Source organism: Gorilla gorilla, chromosome 4 (genome assembly GCF_029281585.2).
Source record: "Gorilla gorilla gorilla isolate KB3781 chromosome 4, NHGRI_mGorGor1-v2.1_pri, whole genome shotgun sequence".
Lineage (NCBI taxonomy): Eukaryota > Metazoa > Chordata > Mammalia > Primates > Hominidae > Gorilla > Gorilla gorilla.
In genome coordinates this window covers 183885951-183908904 of record NC_073228.2, presented here as the reverse complement: position 1 = coordinate 183908904, position 22954 = coordinate 183885951, and the positions used below count along the sequence as shown (strand labels likewise).

Genomic DNA, 22954 nt, shown 5'->3' with positions numbered 1-22954 from the left:
AATAAAATAAAATGATTGAGCTCTTCCCACCACCTTTCCACGCCGCCAGGCTGCTGTGCGCGAACGTCGAGGCTGCTGCTCTCAAGAGCATACACAATGTCTAAAGGAGAGGCAAACACCAGGTTCTTATTAGGCCGTGCTTCAGAGTCGTCCGGTTTCTAACTCCGGTGATGAAGCATGATTCCACTGGCAAATCTGAAATCTGATCATCACAGAGCTGGGAACATTGTTGTGAGCTTCACAGGCAGGTTAAACAAGCGTGCCGTAATCAGCCCCAACTTGGAGGTGCAGCTCAAACAAAGATCTAGAAAAAATGGCAGAACAGTCTGCTCCCATTCTGACAGTTTGGATTCATTTTACTAACAACCTCAGCTGGCAACATGGACCATGAAGAAGCAAGACAAAAACACACAGGAGGGAAAATCCTGGGATTCTTTATCTAGCGATGTAATACATACTTAAAATTAAAATGCCGCCTAGGTGAATCGTTTGAGCCTAAGAGTTCGAGACCAGCCTGGGCAATATGGTGAAACTCCGTCTCTACAAAAAATAGAAAAAATTAGCCCGGCATGGTGGAGCGTGACTGTGGTCTCAGCTACTCGGGAGGCGAGGCAGGAGAATCACCTGAGCCTGGGAAGTCAAGAGTGCAGTGAGCCGTGATTGCACCACTGCACTCCAGCCTGGGCAACAGAGGAGATCATGTCTCAAAAAAAAAAAAAAAGTTTTAAATTAAAAAGTAAAATAAAATGCCTCAATGGACAAAAACCACAATAAATAAATAGAAATGGTTGAGATGGCAAATTTTATATGCTTTTTACCACACACACACACACACACACACACACAAATAGGGTTATGAGAACATTGTTAGTAAATTCTGAAAATAAATTGACGATTTTGAAAAATACAAAGTACCAAAATTGATACAGGAAGAAATAGGAAACCTAAATTCTCCTACATCTAGGTAATAAATTGAATCCATAGTTTAAAATATTTCCTCAAAGAAAAACTCTGGGCCTAGATGATTTCATTGGTGAATTCTTTTTAACTTTTAAGGGAAAAAGTAGCACCAGTCTTCCACAAATTTGTCCTGAGACTAGAAAAAGAGGAGAACTTCCCAAGTCCTTCTGTGCATCTTGGAAATCTGAAACTCTATACCCATTAAATAACAACCTGGTAATCGCTCCTCTGCGCTCTATTTCTTTGTACCTTATGATTATTTTTAATGTCTGTAGGCTTTGCAGTGATGTCTTTTTCATTCCTGATAATGGTCATTTGGGTCTTCTTTCTTGATCAGCAGAAACCTGTTAATTTGATTTGATACGAAATGATTTGATACCAAATTATTACAAGGGCATTACAAGAAAGAAAATTACAGGTTAATTTCTTTTGTGAATACAGATGTAAATTTTTTGTGTATTTTTGAGACCAAGTCTCACTCTGTTGCCCAGGCTGGAGTGCAGTGGTACAATCTCAGCTCGCTGCAATCTCCGCCTCCCAGGTTCAAGTGATTCTTCTGCCTCAGCCTCCCAAGTAGCTGGGATTACAGGTGTGCCACCACGCCTGGCTAATTTTTGTATTTTTAGTAGAGACAGGGTTTCACCATGTTGGCCAGGCTGGTCTCGAACTCCTGACCTCAGGTGGTCCATCCATCTCGGCCTCCCAAACAGACGTAAATGTTTTAAGAAAATATTAGCTAAGGCCAGGCGTGGTGGCTTACACACTTGTAATCCCAGCACTTTGGAAGGCTGAGGCAGGCGGATCATTTGAGGTCAGGAGTTTGAGACCAGCCTGACCAACATGGTGAAACCCCGTCTCTACTAAAAATACAAAAAAATTAGCCGGGAATGGTGGCGCATGTCTGTAGTCCCAGCTACTCAGGAGGCTGAGGGAGGAGAATCGCTTGAACCTGGGAGGTGGAGGTTGCAGTGAGCTGAGATTGCACCACTGCACTCCAGCCTAGGCAACAGGGCGAGACTCCCTCTCAAATAAAAGACATTTGTATTAAAGGTCTTAAAATGAAGAGACAATGATTAAACACATGGAACTTACAATTACAATTAGAATTGGCACAACAGTAAAATTCTGCTCTTCGCTTCTGAAGGAACACCCTATAACAGGTAACTTTAAATTTTTTTAATGGTGCAAAAGGGGAGCTAAATACCTGAAATTTTAACTAAAGTGAAACAAAAGGAAACAAATTTATTGCAAGACATGGAAATTACCTTTTAAAGGCTGCAAATAATAAAGAAATTTACTACACAGCAGACCCCTATTGTCTTGGCTCCTTCAGAAAGATGACTCAAAGGAAAACTGGGAAGTGGTTTGGGGGATAGCAGATCTGGGATATGGCGGGAAGTTCACAGGTTGGCACTGGCTGGCACAGCTGAGTTTTGAAGGTACTCTACAGTCACGGGAGTGCTGGGGGGCCTGAATCACAGTTACAAAGTCTTTGTACTGTCGTTTTGTTGTTGTTTGTTTGTTTGTTTGTTTTAAGACAGAGTCTGGCTCTGTCGCCCAGGCTGGAGTGCAGTGGCACCATCTCAGCTCACTGCAACCTCCGCCTCCCAGGTTCAAGCAATTCTCCTGCCTCAGCCTCCCGAGTAGCTGGGATTGGGATTACAGGCACGCACCACCACGCCCGGCTAATTTTTTGTATTTTAGTAGAGACGTGGTTTCACTATTTTGGCCAGGCTGATCCCGAACTCCTGACCTCAGGTGATCCACCCACCTCGGCCTCCCAAAGTGCTGGGATTACAGGCATGAGCCACTGCGCCTGGCCTGTAGTGTAGTTTAAACAGTGATTCATTAAAATCTGTTACTGCCAACCAAAAAAAAAAAAAAAAAAACCAAAAAGCTACACTTAAAGCACACACACAAAAGAACACAGAAAATGTGCAGAACTGCAACATGTTTTCATAGCTGATTAAAAACAAATACTACCATTGTCCCTAGACTCCCCTTTGATACAATAGGTAAACAAAATGGACTTTGTGTGATTCATTTTGACATTTCTGGCACCCCACACTGTACCGCCATCAGTGTTACAGTCTCAGTTCAGATGTGCGGTACTTCAGGCGGGAAACACTGTCACAGGAATCCAGCTTTGCATGGACGTCATCAAAATGCCAATCAGTCATGTGGTCACCATGTTTTTATCTTAATAGGTACAAAAAAAGCATTTGCTAAAATTCAACACCTATTCTTGATTTTTTTTTTTTTTTTTTTTTTTGAGACAGGTTTGGTCTGCAGCCCAGGCTGGAGAGCAGTGGTGCAATCTCAGCTCACTGCAACCTCTGCCTCCTGGGTTCTCATGCCTCAGCCTCCCCAGTGGCTGGAACTACAGTCATGCCCACGCCCAGCTACTTTTTTTTGTAATTTTAGTAGAGACCGGGTTTTGTTATGTTGGCCGGGCTGGTCTTGAACTCCTGGCCTCAAGTGATCCACCCACCTTGGCCTCCCAAAGTGCTGGGATTACAGGCATGAGCCACCATGCCCAGCCTCCATTCTTGATTTTAAAAGAAAAGAACTTTTAGCAAACTAGGAAAAACAGAGTGCTTCCTTAATCTAATAATGGATATTTTCAAAACTACAGCAAACATTATACCTATCAGTGAAATATTAAAAACTTTTTCCCTAAGATTGTAAATAAGGTTATCTGCTGTCACTATCTCTTTCAACATTATATTGGCAGTGTTAGCCATTACCATATGGCAAGAAAAAGAAATAAAAGGTGTAAGGATTAGAAAGGAAGAATGAAACTGTCACTCTTCACAGAGAAAACGATTACATGTAGAAAATTCAATATATTCTACAAATCAGCTCTTAAAATGAATAAGTAAATTTAACAGGATCAATTATATTTCTATAGACTAACAATAAGCAATTTAAAATGAAATTTTCGGCCGGGTGCAGTGGCTCATGCCTGTAATCCTAGCACTCTGGGAGGCCAAGGTGGGCAGATCATGAGGTCAGGAGTTCGAGATCAGCCTGACCAACATGGTGAAACCTCGTCTCTACTAAAAATACAAAAATTAGCCAGGTGTGGTGGCAGATGCCTGTAATCCCAGCTACTCGGGAGGCTGAGGCAGGAGAATCGCTTGAACCCGGGGGGCAGAGGTTGCAGTGAGCCAAGATCACGCCATTGCACTCTAGCCTGGGCGACAAGAGCAAGACTCCATCTCAAAAAATAAATAAAAGATAAATAAATAAAATGAAATTTTCAAAAAAGATAACATTTACAAAAGCATCAAAGAAACATCGTACTGAGGAGTATATCTAAGAGAAGATATGCAAGGCTTTTATACAGAGAACAATTATGTGTTATTGAGAGAAATTAAAGATGACCTAAATGAATATAACAGGCTGATGGAATGAGTGACACGATACTATGGAGGTGTTAGCTCTCCCTAAAGTGACTTATAGACTTACTATGATTTCAGTCAGACCCCAGTGGGTGGGTGTGGGTGTGTGTATTGAAACTTGACCAATTGATCCTAGAATTTTTTTTTTTTTTTGACACACTGTCTCACACTGTCACCCAGGCTGGAGTGCAGTGGCACAATCATGGCTCACTGCAGCCTTGACCTCCCAGGCTCAAGTGATCTTCCCACCTCAGCCTCCTGAATAGCTGGGACTACAGGCATGCACCCCCATGCCCAGCTAATTTTTGTATTTCTTGTAGAGATGGGATTTTGCCATGTTGCCCAGGCTGGTCTCAAACTCCTGGGCTCAAGCAGTCCTCCCACCTTGGCCTCCTAAAGTGCTGAGATTACAGGTGTGAGCCACCACGCCCAGCCTGATCCTAGAATTTATGTGGAAATGGAAAGAGCTAAGAATAACAAGAACATTTTGAAGAATAATAAAGCAAAAGGACTTAGATACTGGAAATCAAGACTTTTGACAAAGCCACAGTAATTAAGACAGTAAGGTATCGATGCAAGGATGGACAGACAGCAGAACAAAATAGAGTTCTGAAACAGCCGTGCACGTACAGACACTCGGCTCATGACAGAGGTGGCACCGCACAAGCCGTGGGGTAAGAATGGTCTTTTCAAGATGGTGCTGGCTCCACTGAATATTTATAAAGAAATGAATCTTAATTCCTACTTCACACTATATGGAAAAATTGACTTGAAATGGATGATAGACCTAAATGCAAAAGGTAAAACCATGAAGCTTCTAAAAAATAAGATAAAATGTCATCAAAACCTTCAGATAGGCAAAGACTTCTTCAACTGGACTGAAAAAGCCCTAACCATAAAATAAAAGTTAGATAATTTGTTCCACACTAAAATTAAGAAATTTTGCTCATCAAAATACAGTTTTGCATGGCCAGGTGCGGTGGCTCACGCCTGTAATCCCAGCACTTTGGGAGGCCGAGGCAGGGGGATCAGGAGATCAGGAGATCGAGACCATCCTGGCTAACATGGTTGAAACCCCGTCTCTACTAAAAATACAAAAAATTAGCCAGGCGTGGTGGTGGGCGCCTGTAGTCCCAGCTACTCGGGAGGCTGAGGCAGGAGAATGGCATGAACCCAGGAGGCGGGGCTTGCAGTGAGCCGAGATCGCACCACTGCACTCCAGCCTGGGTGACAGAGCAAGACTCCGTCTCAAACAACAACAACAATAAAAAAAATACAGTTTTGGAAGAAGGTACCTGCAATGCTTTTAACTCACAGTCACAATAAAGGAGAAGAAGACTGACAACCTGATGGGAAAATGAGCAAAAGAAACAAAGAGACATTTCAGAGCGAACCAGATACACAAACAGCCTGCAAATGTATGAAAAGTGTTCATCCTTTTTGGTCATTTGGGGAATGTACATTAAAACATAGTGAAATGCCGTGTATACACCTGCTGGAATGCTAAAATGAAAAAAAAAAAAGAAAATATCCATTATTGGCACAGAAAGAGAGCCACTGGAATTCTCATTTACTGGTGGGAGTCAAAGTTGGCACAGCCACTTTGGAACATGGCCAGTGTCTGCTGACGCTGAAAATATGCACACCTGACACCCGGCAATCCCACTCCTAGGCATCATCCGAGGGAAAGGCATGTCCATGTGTACAAAAGATACTCACAGAAACAAGTGTCCCTAACAGCAAGATTCAGAGAGCCCCCAGAGGAAACAATGCAAATGCCTGTCCGTAAAGATTAGACCAATCAATTGTGTGGTGGCCAGACAGTGGAACATGACGCAGCGGTGAGAAGGAAGGAACTGTTGCTATATTCCCTGAGGCGGATGGATGTTGCAACATAAATGTCAGACATTTGTGTGTCAGACAGAATCTAGACACAAAAGAATATATTCCCTGTTTCCATTTATATAAAATTAAAAATAGACAAAGCTAGGCCGGGCATGGTGGCTCACACTTGTAATCCCAGCACTTTGGGAAGCCAAGGCGGGTGGATCATGAGGTCAGGAGATCGAGACCATCCTGGCTAACATGGTGAAAGCCCATCTCTACTAAAAATACAAAACAAAATTAGCCAGGCGTGGTGGCGGGCACCTGTAGTCCCATACTCAGGAGACTGAGACAGGAGAATTGCTTGCACCTGGGAGGCAGAGCTTGCAGTGAGCCAAGATCAAGCCACTACAGTCCAGCCTGGGCGACAGAGTGAGACTCCATCTCAAAAAAAAAAAAAAAGACAAAGCTAAACTGTGTGGGAGAAGTCTGGATTATGGTTTCCTTTGGCAGGGGAGAGAGGACATAGTGATTGGGTGGTCACTGGAGGGACTTGTGGGGTGCTGGTAGTCTATTCTTGATCCAGTGATTATTTTGTGGGTATATTCTCTTTGTGGAAATTCATTGAACTGGATACTTATGATTTGTGCACATATCTATATGTAGGTTATGCCTTAATTAAGAGTTTACTTAATAACATTATGTAGCCAATAACAAAGATAATAATTAGTTGACCAGTACACATCTGGTGTATTTCCAGGTGTCAAAAAATATGTGTGCTTTCTTGGCAAAGCCAGACTCATACCTTTCTCTGAAATTCAGCTGCTTGTGCATTCCTCTGTTTGCATTATATTTTTCTCAAGAAAACTGGTTAACCAATGTAGATTACTGACTTAAGTTCTGACCCATTTTCTTATTGCCAAAGATTTGGTATCAGCTGATGACTACTCTAACAAAAAAGATTCGGTCATTTCACTTCTGACGGTGACTAGAAAAAGCAAACTGTTTTTCCTCTGTTCTCACCCCATAACAGTCAACACAGAAGACTTCCGTGATCAACAGTCAGTGGTGGGGGCAGTGTCGAGTGGGGTGAGGGGGCCCCCACACACGAAGTAAGCAAGCAGTTCTGCGGCAGATGCCAACTGGATGTCCCTCAATTCAATTCAGTTCCAACACTGTCTACCTGGAAATGGCATCAGGTCCCCCAGGGTGAGGGCTCAGTCCCACAAGACTGTCTCCACTTCCAATGCCCAGCGCAAGCCCAAGTGTTCAACCCACGCTTCTGACCAACTGGCTATGAGTCAGGGTGCCCACCGCCCCCTCCTTAGGTTTGGTTAATTTGCTACAGCAGCTCACACAACTCTGAGATTTTTATTTATTTATTTATTTTATTTTTTTGAGATGGAGTCTTGTTCTGTCGCCCAGGCTGGAGTGCAATGGCGCTATCTCGGCTCACTGCCACCTCCACCTCCCTGGTTCAAGCAATTCCCCTGCCTCAGCCTCCCAAGTAACTGGGATTACAGGCACCTGCCATCACACCCGGCTAATTTTTTTTTGTATTTTTAATAGAGACAGGGTTTCACCATGTTGGCCAGACTGGTCTCAAACTCCTGACCTCAGGCGATCCGCCCGCCTCGGCCTCCCAAAGTGCTGGGATTATAGGCATGAGCCACTGCACCCAGCCTGAGATTTATTATGAAGGATATTGCAAAGGATACAGATGAAGAGACGTGTCAGAAAAAGGAAAATTCAAAAGAAAATTTTAACAGTGGCCCATGATGGCTGTAGTCGGGCACATGAATAATAAATCCTAGGTCTATAAATAAAGCTGACCTCTTGCCTGTATGACTGGAGTTTACGTAGTTCACTGACAGGCACTAGTCGTAAACCCATTTATCAGAGGTAGAGCAAAGACAGGATGGAGCTGGTCAACCCCTACCAGACCCTAAGTTGCCTAGCCTTTCTCCCACCCCACACAAGTGCACGTTTACCTTATCGTATGGGTAGCGTCACTGAGCACCAATCAGAATCACAAGAATGGAAAGCTGCTTCCCTGCCTCGCCTCCGCTGCTCCCTCTTTCCGTGCCACATGCACCCCCTGTTGGAAAATGTATGTCTACTGTGCCTCATGCAGCCTCCTTTGAGGCACGTTCTCCGTCTATATGGAGTCTGTGTTCTGGGCCTAAGTCTTCCAACTTGGCTCAGAATAAATCCAGCCAGGTGTGGTGACTCACGTAGGTAATCCCAGCACTTTAGGAGGCCAAGGTGGGAGGATGGCTTAAGCCCAGGGGTTTGAAACCAGCCTGGTCAACCTAACAAGACCCTGGCTATACAAAAGAAACATTTCAAAATTAGCCAGGCTTGGTGGCATGTACCTGTAGTCCCAGTTTCTGGGAAGGCTGAGGCAAGACAATTGCTTGAGCCCAGGAGGTTGACGCTGCAGTGAGCTAGGATCGCACCACTGCACACTCCAGCTTGGGCAACAGAGTGAGAGCACCTCAAAAAGAAGAAAATAATAAAATAAATAAATAAATGAAAAAACAGAAGAAGCCCAGCCATGCTTCTCTAGTTCCAATGCCTGTTATTTCACTTTTTGGTTGACAGATGCATAGGGCAAGGCATGTGAGAAGCAGCTTGGAGTTCAGTGCCCTCCCCTACTGGTACCTCTACGTGTTTAGCTATCCCCGAAGTATCCCAGTCCCAATCTTTTGGGTTTTTATGGAGGCTTCATTACGTGGGCATGACTGATTAAACTGTTGGCCATGGGCGATCAACTTAACCTTCAGCCCCTCTCCGCTCCCTGGAGGCTGGGGGGTGAGGCTGAAAGTCCCAGGCCTCTAGTCCTGCCTTGGTCTTTCTGGTGACCAGCCCCATCCTGGAGCTACCTGGGGGCTGCCCGCCTTCACCCACCTCTTTAGCATATGAAAGACACCACTGTGGAGATTCTGAGGATTCTAGCAGTTGTAGGCCAGGAAGCCCGGAAAAAAACCAAATACACTTTTCACAATATGGCAGATAGCTTTAATTCATCCTGAAGAGAGGAAACTCCCCTGTCATCAGCTCTTTGTTTTTCATCTTCCTCCCTTAGTGCTGTTGGATTGTGCTGATGCTTCTGGGGGCTGAGGATCCTTTGTCAGAAATGAAATAGCTCATATTTTATGTGGGACCTTGCTCTTAGAGGGCTACTGTGGATAGATAGCAAGCATTTTTGAATTGATCCCATTTAAAATTTTTTATTTATATTTAATTTTTTTTTTTTTTTGAGATAGCCTCACTCTGTCACCCAGGGTGGAGTGCAGTGGCGCCATCTCGGCTCACTGCAACCTCCACCTCCCAGGTTTAAGCGATTCTCCTGCCTTAGCCTCCTGTGTAGCTGAGATTACAGGCACCCACCACCATGCCTGGCTAATTTTTATATTTTTAATAGAGATGGGATTTCACCATGTTGGCCAGGCTGGTCTGGAACTCCTCCTGACCTCAGGTGATCCACCCACCTCGGCCTCCCAAAGTGCTGGGATTACAGGCATGAGCCACTGCACCCAGCCTGTATTTATTTATTTATTTTTTTTCAGACAGAGTTTTGCTCTGTTGCCCAGGCTGGAGTGCAATGGCACAATCTCAGCTCACCGCAACTTCCGCCTCCTGGGTTCAAGCAATTCTCCTGCCTCAGCCTCCCGAGTAGCTGGGATTACAGCCATGCGCCACCATGTCTGGCTAATTTTGTGTTTTTAGTAGAGACAGGGTTTCTCCATGTTGGTCAGGCTGGTCTTGAACTCCCAACCTCAGGTGATCCACCCGCCTTAGCCTCCCAAAGTGCTGGGATTACAGGCGTGAGCCACCACGCCCAGCAGTAATTTTTATTTATTAAAAAAAAAATTGTTTAGGGACAGGGTCTCACTGTGTTGCCCAGGCTGGACTTGAACTCCTGGGCTCAAGTGATCCTCCCACCTCAGCCTCCCTAGTAGCTGGGATTACAGATACTGACCATCAAGCCGGACTTCATGCCAATTTTTTAAATGCAGAAGACTTTTAACATAGAAAAGTTAAGAAAACAGAGGTTGCCCTGCCGCTCATGAGCTAGCACTGAAATGCTTTCATTTAATATTCGTCTGTTGAGTAATCTGCTGAGATTATATGCGCAAACCTCTGTGCCCATCAAGTTCCAGAATTTCTAATCCTAATTTCAAGACCTGTAAAGCTACAGTAATCAAGACAATATGGTGTTAGTGTTGTTAAAAGAAAAACTTTAGGGAAACTAAATTTAACAGAGTTTAATTGAGCAAGAGTGATTGAAGAATTGGGCAGCCCCCAGGACCGAAATAGGTTCAAAGCAACTCCAGGGCTGCACCGTGGTTGGATTTATGGACAGAAAAAGGGAAGTGAGGTACAGGAAAGGGAAGTGAGGTACAGAAACAGCTGGATGGGTGAAGCTCGGCCTTTGCCTCACTGAACACGGTTTGCACTGTTGGCCACCTGTGATTGGCTGAAACTCAGCCGCTGGGATTGGCTGAGACTCAGCTCCTTGGTACAAGAGTCAGTTACAGTCTGTCACACATCCATTTAGGTGACAGTTCACTGTGTATGGAGAAACCTTTAGGCCGAACTTAAAATATATAAGGAAGCAGTTTAGTCTAAATTTAATTTAACAGCATAAAGACAGACAAATGGATTGCTGGAACAGAATAGTGCCCAGAAATAGACCCACACATTTACAATCAATAGATTTTCCATAAAGGTGCCAAGACAGTTCAGTGGGGGAAAGGATAATGTTTTAAACAATCGACGACGGAACAATTGGATATCCATATGCAAAAAAAAAAATGAACTCCAACTCTTATTTTCTACCATTTTCAAAGATTTACTTGAAGTGGACCGTCTAAGTGTAAGAAGTAAAACTATAAAGCCTCTAGATGAACATGTAGGAGAAAATCTTAGTGACCTTGGGATTCTGAAATCTGATGCAAAAAGCACAAAGTATAATAGGAAAAAATCAATAAATTTGATCTTACCAAAATTTGAAACTTTTAATCTTCAAAAGACATTGTTATAACAATGTCAAGGCAAGTCACAGACTAGGAGGAAATATTTGCAAAATGTATGTCTGGCAAGACTTGTATCGAGAATTATCATTATTATTATTTTTTCTGTAGCACAGGCTGGAGGGCAGTAGTGTAGTCTCGGCTCACTGCAGCCTCTGCTTCCCGGACTCAAGCGATCCTCCCACCTCTGCCTCCCAAGTAGCTGGGACTACAGGTGCTCACCACCACACCTGGCTACTTTTTGTATTTTTAGTAGAGATGGGGTTTCACCATGTTGCCTAGGCTAGTCTTGAACTCCTGAGCTCAAGCCATCTGGCTCAGCTTCCCAAAGTGCTGGGATTACAGGCATGAGCCACTGTGCCCGGCCTAGAATTTTTTTTAAACCCTTATACTTGATAACATGAAGACAGCCCAAGCCGGGCGTGGTGGTTTGTGCCTATAATCCCAGCACTTTGGGAGGCTGATGCAGATCGCTTGAGCTCAGGAGTTCGAGACCAGCCTGGCCAACATGGTGAAACCCCATCTCTATTAAAAATACAAAAATTAGCTGGGCATTGTGGCCCACGCCTGTAATCTCAGCTACTTAGGAGGCTGAGGCACAAGAATCTCTTAAACCCAGGAGGTGGAGGTTGCAGTGAGCCGAGATGGCACCATTGCACACCAGCCTGGGCAACAGAGCAAGACTCTGTCTCAAAAAAAATGAAAAAAAAAGAAATTTTTTTAAAAAGCCCAGTTTTTTTAATGGACTAAAGATTTGAACAAAACACTTCACAAAAGAAGATATACGGTTGGCTGATAAGGCCATGAAAAGATTCTCAACGTCATTAGTCATCAGGGAATGCAAATTAAAACCACAATGAGAAGCTCCTACACTCCTGCTAGAATGCCTAAACTTTTCCAAGACTGACCATGTCAAGTGTTTGTGAGTATGAAAAGGAGCTGGGACTACCATAGGCTGCTGGTAGGGCCATCTTTTTTTTTCTTTTTCCTTTTTTTTCTTTTTTCAGACGGAGTCTCACTCTGTCACCCAGTCTGGAGTGCGGTGGTGCAATCTCCGCTCACTGCAACCTCCGCCTCCTGGGTTCAAGTGATTCTCCTGCCTCAGCCTCCCGAGTAGCTGGATTACAGGCACCTGCCACCATGCCTGGCTAATTTTTTGTATTTTTAGTAGAGACAGGGTTTCACTATGTTGGCCAAGCTGGTCTTGAATTCCTGATCTCGTGATCCACCCACCTCGCCTTCCCAAAGTGCTGGGATTACAGGCTTGTGGCGCGATCTTGGCTCACTGCAACCTCCACCTCCTGGGTTCAAGCGATTCTCCTGCCTCAGCCTCCCAGGTAGCTGGGACTACAAGCACATGCCACCATGCTCAGCTAATTTTTGTATCTTAGTAGAGACAAGGTTTCACTATGTTGGCCAAGCTGGTCTTGAATTCCTGATCTCGTGATCCACCCACCTCGCCTTCCCAAAGTGCTGGGATTACAGGCTTGTGGCGCGATCTTGGCTCACTGCAACCTCCACCTCCTGGGTTCAAGCGATTCTCCTGCCTCAGCCTCCCAAGTAGCTGGGACTACAAGCACATGCCACCATGCTCAGCTAATTTTTGTATCTTAGTAGAGACAAGGTTTCACTACGTAGTTGAAGCTGGTCTTGAACTCCTGATCTCAAATGATCCACCCGCCTCGGCCTCCCAAAGTGCTGGGATTACAGGCATGAGCCACCGCACCCGGCCAGGACCATCTTAGAACAGCCTGGCAGTTTCTGAAAAAGTTCAGTTTTTGTAGTCATTTCAGTTCTGAGTATTTACAGGTCTAGAAGATGTGAAAGCATATGTTCACACAATTTATGTGCACAGATGTTCATAGCAACTTTATTTGTAAGAGCCAATATATACTATGCAATTCTACTTATATAAAATTCTAGAAAGATGCAAACTAATCTATGTTTCCCTGGCAATAGAAGTAGAGTAGAAAGAAGGGGAAGGGATTGAGAGGCACCAGGAAACTTTGGGGTGATGGATATGTTCGTTATCTTGATGGTGGTGTCAGTGTCACTGGCCTATACAGCTGTCAGAACTGACCAAATGATGTACTTTAAACATGTGCTTTTCATTGTATGTCAGTTATACCCCAGTAAAGCTTAAAAACAGTTTTATAGAAAAGGAAATGTAAGCACAGCTCAGCTTTGAGTAGCACAGATAGTCAAATAATGTAACTATGGAATTTTAAAATCAAAATATAATTATATTGGGGCAATGGAAAGTATGTGCAATTTGGGGGCGGGGGTTAGGAGAAAACCCTCATCTTCCACAGTGGGAATTCAGTAGATAAAGTCTAAGACTGAAAAAAATTCGGAAGGATCAACATAGGCATGTTAGGTTGCAGTGAGCCAAGATCACACTCCTGCACTCCAGTCTGGGCAACAAGAGCAAAACTCCATCTCAAAAAAAAAAAAAAAAAAGTATATATATATATATATATATATAATCAGAGCCTCCAAGTCACACCCCAAGTCTGCCCAGCTGATGAGGGGGCTCCGTGCCCATCTCCAGGACCAAACCAGAACAGATGCCCAGATGAGAGGGCTGGGGGGCAGTCCTCCATAAGACCATGTGCCCAGGAAAAAGTCTTCACGTTTCTAAGTGGAACCCTTTTACGAGCGCCAGGCAGCTTTTGCTTTGGGGAGCTCCAGTGGTTAGTCTCTTGGGGATCCGAAGATTGGAACTTAGATGCTTAAAGCCTGCGTGAGTTGAAGGATGCCCGCACTTTTTGTATCTCTCTAATAAGAGCCCCATATGAAGGATAGTTAAGAAAACGTCATGCTTCAAAGATAATCTGCATTGTTTCCTCCTAGCCACGTGAGAAACACAGGCCTGGTGACCTATTAAGTCTCTTTCTCTTCTTCCTTTTCCAGGTGGTCACTTCTTTCATCGAAACTCCTTGTCCCCTCGGAGTCTGGTGTATGAAAGTGAATTCTCCACCATCGAACCTTCTTTGGACATGTATGATGAGAACAAAACCTGAATTTTAAACATGGGCTGGCTGTTGGGGTCACTGCTTTTGTGATTTGATTTCTGATCACCTTTCTTATTTTGTATTCTCCTGTCAGCATCCGTTTTGGAAGAATGGCAGCACTTTCCAAGCACAGGTTGGGGTTCAGGGTTAATTTGCAAAGTTCCCCCAAGGTGAGGCTTTGAGGACAGTAGCATTGCCCAGGTGAGCCTTGTGGTATTGAAAACCCGCCCAAGCTGATCATTGAAGGTGGGCGCCCAGCAAGCCTGGCTGTTTCCAGAGAAGAGGCCGGGCCCAGGATTAATGTTGCATTGCAGACGCATCTCTGAACAATCACACGCTGTTCTGCGCCAGGGAAGCTGGGGTTTTTAACATCCTTTTGTGGTCCCTGCTTACGATGCATACTGCCCTGTGGGAGAAGCTTCCTACCTGCGTGGAGTACAGGTGCTGCTCCCTGACCTGGCTCTGGATGTTCCCTTCTCGCTTATTCTACTTCCTGCCGAAGGGCCCCTCCTAAAGGGGGTTGAGAGAAGGCCTTGCCTTTGTATCTCCTCTGAGACTCTGACCACCCACTTCCTGCCAGGGCAGGGCCGTGGGAGACGCAGGCCGTGGGGCCGGGTCTGTGTGCGGGGCCAGGCAGCCGTCTGCGTCGCTGTTTTCCAGCCTCCGTGTTGAGCATGACGTAAAGTGACAAGTGTTTAAGTCAGCACGAAAACACTGAAGGCCCCTCCATCCCTGCAGCCTGTGAACACGTCTACTTGGCCACCCGTCAGTATAGGGAGTGTGTGTATAGGGAGGTGGCACCCGGGAGCCCAGCCCAGCAGTGTCTCTGGGCACAGTGATTTCAGGGGGGATGGCCAGCAGTTGTGAAAGACAGAATGATCTGGAATGTCTCATTGGGAAGACCAAACCCCCTTCTCGCTGCAGATACCAGATAAGCACCCATCTTCAGTGTCCACTGTGCAGCCCAGTCCCCTCCACCAGCCCCAGCACAGCATGAAGAAGGCACATGAGCACCGGCCGCCAGGCTTACAGGACAGGGTGCAGCGGCCAGCATCCCAGGCATCAGGGACATGTGGGATCTTCCCACACACCTGGGATGACATCGAATTAACATGATGAGAAAATTGCATCTTACTGCTAATCCCAGTACAGAACCACTATGGGCAAATTTATAAAACTAATCTGCACACCCCCTTTGCAAAAGGACACACCTGAGTTGAGTCTGCCTCTCCTCATTGGCATGAGCTTTGTGGGGGCGTGAGGCGCACAGACCCTTGCTGTGAGAACAGTAACCGCAGTCTCCACATGCCCAGGGTCAGGTCCGACAGCAAACGAAGCAGATGCGTGAATCCCCTGCCCTGTTCTCACTGACTGTGGAATATACGTTTGAAGTGAACACTTGGCATTTTTCCACGTGCAGCTTCTCCTAAAGTGTCTTTTCTCCTAACGCGTCAATAACGCCTCAGACACAGGTGTGCCTGAAGGAAACCTGCAGAGCCCCAGATGGGGACAGGCTTCAGGAGCATTGTCAGAGAGCGGGCAGCGGCATTTCGTTTTCGCTCATTTGAGGCTAGAATGGTGCAGATTTTAAAGGTCTTAGCAGCTTTTGTGTTTTACCTTTTACCAAGGGCTTTGGGGGTTTTTTTTGTTTTTGTTTTTCTTTATGATAGTCTTCGTACTATAAAAATATTTTCAATGAGCAGCTTCAATATAGCATCATTCAGAAAAGCAGGTTTCCCCATTGGGCTCTCAGAGAGAGGGTGAGTCTGCAGGAGGCTGGAACCCATTTGCTGGAGGTTCCAGACACGCGCCTGCATTTGTATGTGTTTGACCCACCTGAAAGATAGGAGAGCTCAGTTCGGATCGTTGCCGTGTTGTCTATACCACCTCCTTGTTTTCCCAAACCAAAACGCAGACCCTGATGTAGCATTTTCTCCTGATTTGAGGTCTTACCAAGGTGTATACGTTAAATTCCACTCAAGACAGTTTCTTTACTGAAAAGGTATGAAATTACTTGAGAAGAAGTACAAATTTCAGGCCCCTAGAATCTGTCTGTTAATATAACATTTGAATTTCTGGGAAATCTGGGGCACACATTCACGGTAGAATAACAAGGAGGCATTGCTTGCAGGGGAGCGTACTCAGAACAGTGCTGTGGATCCTGGCTTGACACCCTTTTCTGGAAAATCGGGGTCACTCTCTGGCTCAGCTACAGAATGGCCTGTCTTTGTCAGGAGGGACACTAACTTCTCATTAAGGCCATGCTCTTCAGGAACAGAGAGGATGATTTGGTTTTTGGTTTCGGGTTTTTGTTTTTATTTTTGTTTTTGTTTTGAGACAGTCTTACTCTGTCACCCAGGCTGAAGGGCAGTGGCGCAACCTCGGCTTACTGCAGCCTCCACCTCCTGGGCTCAAGTGATCCTCCCACCTCAGCCCACTGAGTAGCTGGGAACACAGGCATGTGCCACCACGCCCAGCTAATTTTTGGATTTTCTGTAGAGATATGGGACTTTGCCATGTTGCCCAGGCTGGTCTTGAATTCCTGGGCTCAAGCAATCCACCCCCACCTCGGCCTCCCAAAGTTCCGGGATTCCAGTTGTGAGCCACCATGCCCAGCCAAGAATGGCATTTTTTTTTTTAATCCCAAATAACAGCCTCTTTACTAGCTGCTATGCTGGGGGAAATCCCTGCTAAGTCGGGACCCTGGCAGGAAGTGGCCGGGGCTGCTTGTCCGGTGAGCATTGTGAGGACACACGTCGCCACATGGGCAGCGCTGCCCTGAGGCGCTTGGGGAGCAGTGTTCCGCCTGCTGCAGGTGTGATGGGGTGCAGAGACTGAGTGCCTCCGTGGTTGCAAGTCTTGCCACCAGCAGCGGTTATTAGGAAATGTATGATAACCTCAGTCATTGTTGAGGGGGGAACTATTTGAAGTAAGGAAGAGGCTGAGGAGTCAGCTATTTACACCACACACCCACCCCCCTGCCTCCAGTGGACTGCTGTGAGCTGGGCCTGTGCCCGGGTGAGGAGAACCATGGGCCTGTGTGGCAGGATCAGCAAGTCTAGGGCCAGGGCAGCCATCAGCATCCTCTGGGAGTTGTGACTATTGAAATGCAAATGCTTCCGCTTTGGTGATTTTTTTTTTTTTTTTTTTTTTTTGAGACAGAGTCTCGCTCTGTCACCCCGGCTGGAGTGCAGTGGCGCGATCTTGGCTCACTGCAACCTCCTCCTCCCGGGTTCACACCATCCTCCTGCCTCAGCCTCCCGAGCAGCTGGGACTACAGGCACCTGCCACGACGCCCAGCTAATTTTTTGTATTTTTAGTAGAGATGGGGTTTTACCGTGTTAGCCAGGCTGGTCTCGATCTCCTGACCTCATGATCCGCCTGCCTTGGCCTCCCAAAGTGCTGGAATTACAGGCATGAGCCACCACGCCTGGCCAAGCTTTGGTGACTTTTAACATCCTAAGGGAGGAGTAACCCCTCTTTGCTGTTAATCCAGAGGGAGGGGAGGGAAGGCCAGATAGCCAGGGCTTCCAGCGCAGGAGGCTGAGCTTGGCAGCCACTGGTGGTGGTAAGCACGTCTGCCAGGGCTGCCTGCCTCTGCCCTCCTCTTGGGAAGACAAGCTCTGCCCCCAGCTAAAAACTCCTCACAACCCTGATGAGCCTTGCTTTTGCAGAGAGGCCCCAGCTCCCAGCTCCCCTGGTGGTCCTCAGGCCTGGCTGCGAGGCACATTCACGAGGCACTGCCTTGAGCACTGAGGTCTGGCACCTGCCGGCCTTCCTGATGCGGCAACAGCCCCAGCTGCCAGTGAGTCTGATGATATTTGGAAAACTATTTTTAAAAATGAGATTACTGAATTTTACAAGCTTGACATTTTCTATTGGCTTTATAAGCTCTTCTCATGTTTTCATTACCCTCACATCCAATCCATTCGAGCTACATGCTAAATCAAATTGGTATTTTATATTTTTATTTTTTTAGAGACAGGATCTCGCTCTGTCACCCAGGCAGGAGTGCAGTGGCACAGTCATGGCTCGCTGCAGCCTTGACCTCGCCTCAGCCTCCCCAGTAGCTGGGACCACAGGCTCATGCCACCCACGCCCGGCTGAAGCTAGTTTTAACTGAAGAAAACTCAGTGTTCTCTCACTGTTAACCTTTATTATTGAGGCACTGGCTCTGCTATAGGAAAACAAGGAGGTGACGTTAATGTCAGTGGTTGACATTAACCACTGGCAACTGACAGTGTGGCTCCTTGACAAGTGGTTGCTGCTCATAAATGTCATGAAACAAAAACACTGATTTTAGAGAAGTGGGATTCTACAGTTAATATTGCCAGCAAACTTTTATTAAGCTCTCACTCTGTGCCAGACACATGCTTGAAGTTGGGGTGAATCTGTGACCATTAAGATTTTGGCTGTTCTAGACAATGGGCACGTTATCAAGCAACTGGGGTGTGAGAGCGAATGATAAGAGGGTGAATCTGGATGAGGAGGGACTTCCAGGGCACAGGTGGAGGAGAGGCATTGCAGCCATAGAGAGGCCCAAGGGAACAGTCAAGAGAAGGCGGGGACAGTGGCCAGGAGGCAAGGGCAGCACTTCCTGGGCAGGGAAGGCTTGCCAGGGGGACCAGACTCCTGTCTCTGTTTGGAAAGAAAAGGAACCACACTGGGGGTCAGGGAGGCTAGGCACGGCACCGGCCTGGGATGCTGGTCCTGCCTGAGGGACCAAGGCAAAGGGAAGCATTCACAGACCCCACACCAGGCTCTGACGCCAAGTGGAAGAGGAGGGAGATTGAAGCAGAAGCCTGGGCTTCCAGGCCTGGTGCCTGGGCAGGTGTTGATGGGACCCAGGGAGAGTCCTGTGGGGATACTTTGGGTCTGGGCTGGCAGGGGCTCTGGAAGGAGAGGCATGGAGGTGCGAACCTGGTGCCCAGGTGGAAGTGCAGTGGGGGTGAGGTGGCCAGGCTGCAGACCCCTGCATCAGAATGCCTGCGAAGCTGTGGGTTTTTTGTTTGTTTGTTTGTTTTATTTCGAGACAGGGTGTCACTCTGTCGCCCAGACTGGAGTGCAGTAGCGCCATCTCCGCTCACTGCAAGCTCCGCCTCCCAGGATCAAGTGATTCTCCTGCCTCAGCCTCCCGAGTAGCTGGATTTACAGATGCATGCCACCACACCCGGCTAATTTTTTGTATTTTTAGTAGAAACGAGGTTTCACCACGTTGGCCAGGCTGGTCTCAAACTCCTGACCTCAAATGATCCACCTGCCTCGTCCTCCCAAAGTGCTGGAATTACAGGTGTGAGCCACCGCACCAGCCTGTTTTTTAATTTTTTTTAGAGACAGGGTCTCACTCTGTTGCCCAGACTGGAGTGCAGTGGTGCAATCTCGGCTCACTGCAGCCTCGACCTCCAGCGCTAAAGCAGTCCTCCCACCTCTGCCTCCCGAGTAACTGGGACTACACATGCATGCCACTACACCCAGCTAATTTTTTAAAATTTTTTTTAGAGACGGAGCTTCTCCATGTTGCCCAGGCTAGCCTCAAACTCCTGGGCTCCAGTGACCCTCCCGCCTTAGCGTCTCAAAGTGCTGGGATTACAGGCATGAGCCACCACGCCCAGTCAGAAGCTGTGTTTTTAAGTGGACATACCATCTTGTCCTGCTGAAGTATCTCCATGTAATCACAATATCTATGGCACTCAAATCTCCTCCTTCCTCCTCCCTCCCCCAAAACACCCCCACAGGCATGCACACACTCCCATGCGCTGGAGGCAGAATCTCCCAAGGGGAGCTGGCCAGGAGAGGTGTCCCTCAGTTCAGATGGAGGTGGAAGCCAGAGTGGGGCTGGGACCGCCCAGTGACATGAGGATGGGGCTTGGGATAAAGCCCTGGGGACACTGACATTTAAAGTGTGGACAGAAGGAGCTACTGAAGGCAACGGATTTAGAAAAGCAATTGAGTATGATTTCCTTCTTCAAGAAAGGCTGTCCAACTAGCTCTCACTTCCTCTCGTGTGTTCAGTGTCACCCGGAAGCAGAGTTTAATGTGACTAAAGTCAACATTGGCTCACACTGTCAGGGAGTGTGGGAAGATGAGTAAGGACTCATCGCAGGGCGATACCCACAGCTTAAAATAGGCACCTTCCCCTCCCAGGTCTGGTTAGGGCAGTTGTTACATATGAGGGGCGTGGAGTTTTGTCTTGTATTTTGGCCTTGTTGGTGAAGCATTCCAAAGCTTCCACACACCCTCTTTTCAGCCCATTAGGAAAGGCTGTTGATTGTAATATTCACACAGCTCCCTGGGCTATGGTTAAGAGCCTTGCAGAAGGACTGGGAGAAGCCCTGTGTATTTGAAGTATTGTAGCATCAGAAAAAATCACCGGAAGAAGGCAGGTGGGGACAAGGTGCCTATGTCTGCTCCTTGGAATTCCTTTCCTTATTGTCTGAGGCAACTACAGGGAAAGCAAAGCCTGAGCCCCCAAATCCACACCTGCGAGGAACGTTCCCCTTTGCGAGGCATGGGACTGGCTGGCCCTGTGTCTCACGGGGGCTCCGAGTTTTGAGGTCACACTGGCCTCCTGAGGCCTGGCTGAGAGGGCTGGGTTGGGGGTCAGGAGGCCCCCTGTAGCCACGAAGCTCCTCTGGGGCATTGTTAAAGGTTCACCCTCTTTTTTGTGGGTATCCTGGAAGATCTCAAGAAACTGAGCTTGGAAGAAGAGAGGCCGAGAGGGTCTCCCGCCGCCTGCGTTCTCCGCAGCTGTGGCCCCACAGCCTACAGTGACCGTGGAGGGGAAGGTGCCACCCGCCTTGGCTGCTGAAAGGGTGATGCTCTTATGCCTGAGTCTTGGCTCCTGTGGTCCTGCAGAGACCCTGTGGGGGGCGCCCGGTCGTCACCTGCACTCATCTTGGGTTTTCCTTCATTTTCCACCCTAAGCTCAAGGTATTTTTTTCCTGTTTTCTTCACTCTAACTTGGGGAAGAAGGAAGATCCTTTATGGAAAATAAAAAAAAAAACACCTTTGAACGTCCTGCAACTTGAGTTTTAAGCTTTCAGAAGGATTCGTTGCTGCTGGCCCGCTCAGACCCCCGCCTGGGCTGTGGAGTTCCTCCTGTTGGCTCCTCCTCCCTGGGCACACACCACAAAAGCTCTAGGCGGCCCAGCCACCCCTGTGAAAGCAGCGCCCGTAGCCAGACGCCAAGGCTGCCATCCCGAGCCGAGGGTGGCACCTTGCCCTGCGCACGTGCATTCTCCTGTGGGAACTCGGGGGGCATGTGGTGAGCAGGCTCCTGTCAGTTGAGGCGGAGGCTCCCGGCCCATCTTTGCTCTCCTCAGGCTGCCCAGCTCCTGGCGGCACATGGTGGCCTGGCAAGGCTGACTTGGCCTCCTCAGTTCCCCACCCATCCGCGGATCATCGCCTTCCCTTGCCGCCTCTCTCTATAGCCACCGACATCTGCGGAGCGTCACAGACTGGTTCTGAGCTGTGGTTTACAAATTTAACCCAACACAGAGTGAATTCAAATTTGCTTTTGGAACAGCCTTTATCTCCAATTAAGTGCAAGTATATTTACACTGTGTGATATTAAAGGACTTCTCCAGTGACTGGGAGGTACTGAACCAAGATGTTTGTAAAGAAACGGTGGGGTGAGGTGGTTAGGTAGAATATAGCGTCCTGGCCATTTCTCTTCCTTCAGGCGAGTAAGCGCTCCTTCAGCAGAAAGGCTGCGGATTGCTGGCTGTGCTCTGTGGACTGGGCCAGTAGGTGTGGCCCAGGTCCAGGTCCTGGCACCTCTGCTGAGTGCCCAGCCTGAGATGACACGTGCCATCCTGGAGAGAAGCAGAGAGGGTGCTGTCTCCAGGCGTTCTCCAGACAGCCTGGGCCTGGCTTGCTGAGCCAGCTGCAGGAGGGGATCTCCTGACTGGGGCTTGGGACCAGATCTGCTGCAGAGAGGCAATAACTCTGTCTAAAAAGAAAACTTGTCCCGTGTGATTACAAAAACAGGAAAAGGCTCCAAGCTAGGCAATGAGATTTGAGGTATGGAGAACCTTCTCACCTGATGGAAGCGTCCTGTTCCTGTACAGGAGGAGGAGCTGGTGCAAGCCCTAGGTCACATATGTCACAGTTGTTTTGGACCCTCTGTAGCTTTTATACTTATAAAATATTAAAGTTGCCCCTTTCATATTTGGGTCATTGAAAGAGCCCACCGTACTCTAGGTTCCTGCTCACTATGCACAACATCTCAGAAGATGGCGTACAAAACTATTTTTCTAACTATAGCACAGGTAATGTGGGGGTGGGGAGGCTTGGGATATACCTAAATGTGGCAAATGATTTATCTTCCACCTTAAGGGATGAAAAGGAAACTATGCACTTGAATTTTAATTAAAATTTTAATTTAATTCATTGGATAGCTTGTGCCAGAAAGAACAGTCAATATTCAAGAAGCAAAACTGACGATTAGCTCAGTTTTGGGCCTCCCTTTCGGGGGAGTTTTCTTGTCTGGAACACAAACACCTACAAGTAGAGTGTGAGCCGGTTCTTGACAATCAGATCTCATCAACCCTTTGAAATGTTCTGGGCAGCACAGCTCCTCGGTCTGCATGGTTGGTGTAAGTATAATCAAGTAGTGAAATTGTATGGTATATACCTATATGCCAACAGTGTACACCTGTATGTGCAGAATTTGCTAATATAACCATTTCAATAAAAACCTATTGAAAAAGCT

At 47.1% G+C, this 22954-nt stretch overlaps 1 protein-coding gene across 1 annotated transcript in view; it reads left to right on the top strand.

Moving 5' to 3' along the window:
- RNF130 (ring finger protein 130) overlaps positions 1-22954 on the top strand; it is a 159261-nt gene extending 136307 nt beyond the window's left edge. Inside the window, exon 8 of the mRNA XM_031010870.3 lies at positions 14141-22954. Within this exon, the coding sequence (XP_030866730.1) occupies positions 14141-14250 (110 nt within the window). The 3' untranslated portion in view covers positions 14251-22954. The remainder of the gene's footprint in view (positions 1-14140) is intronic.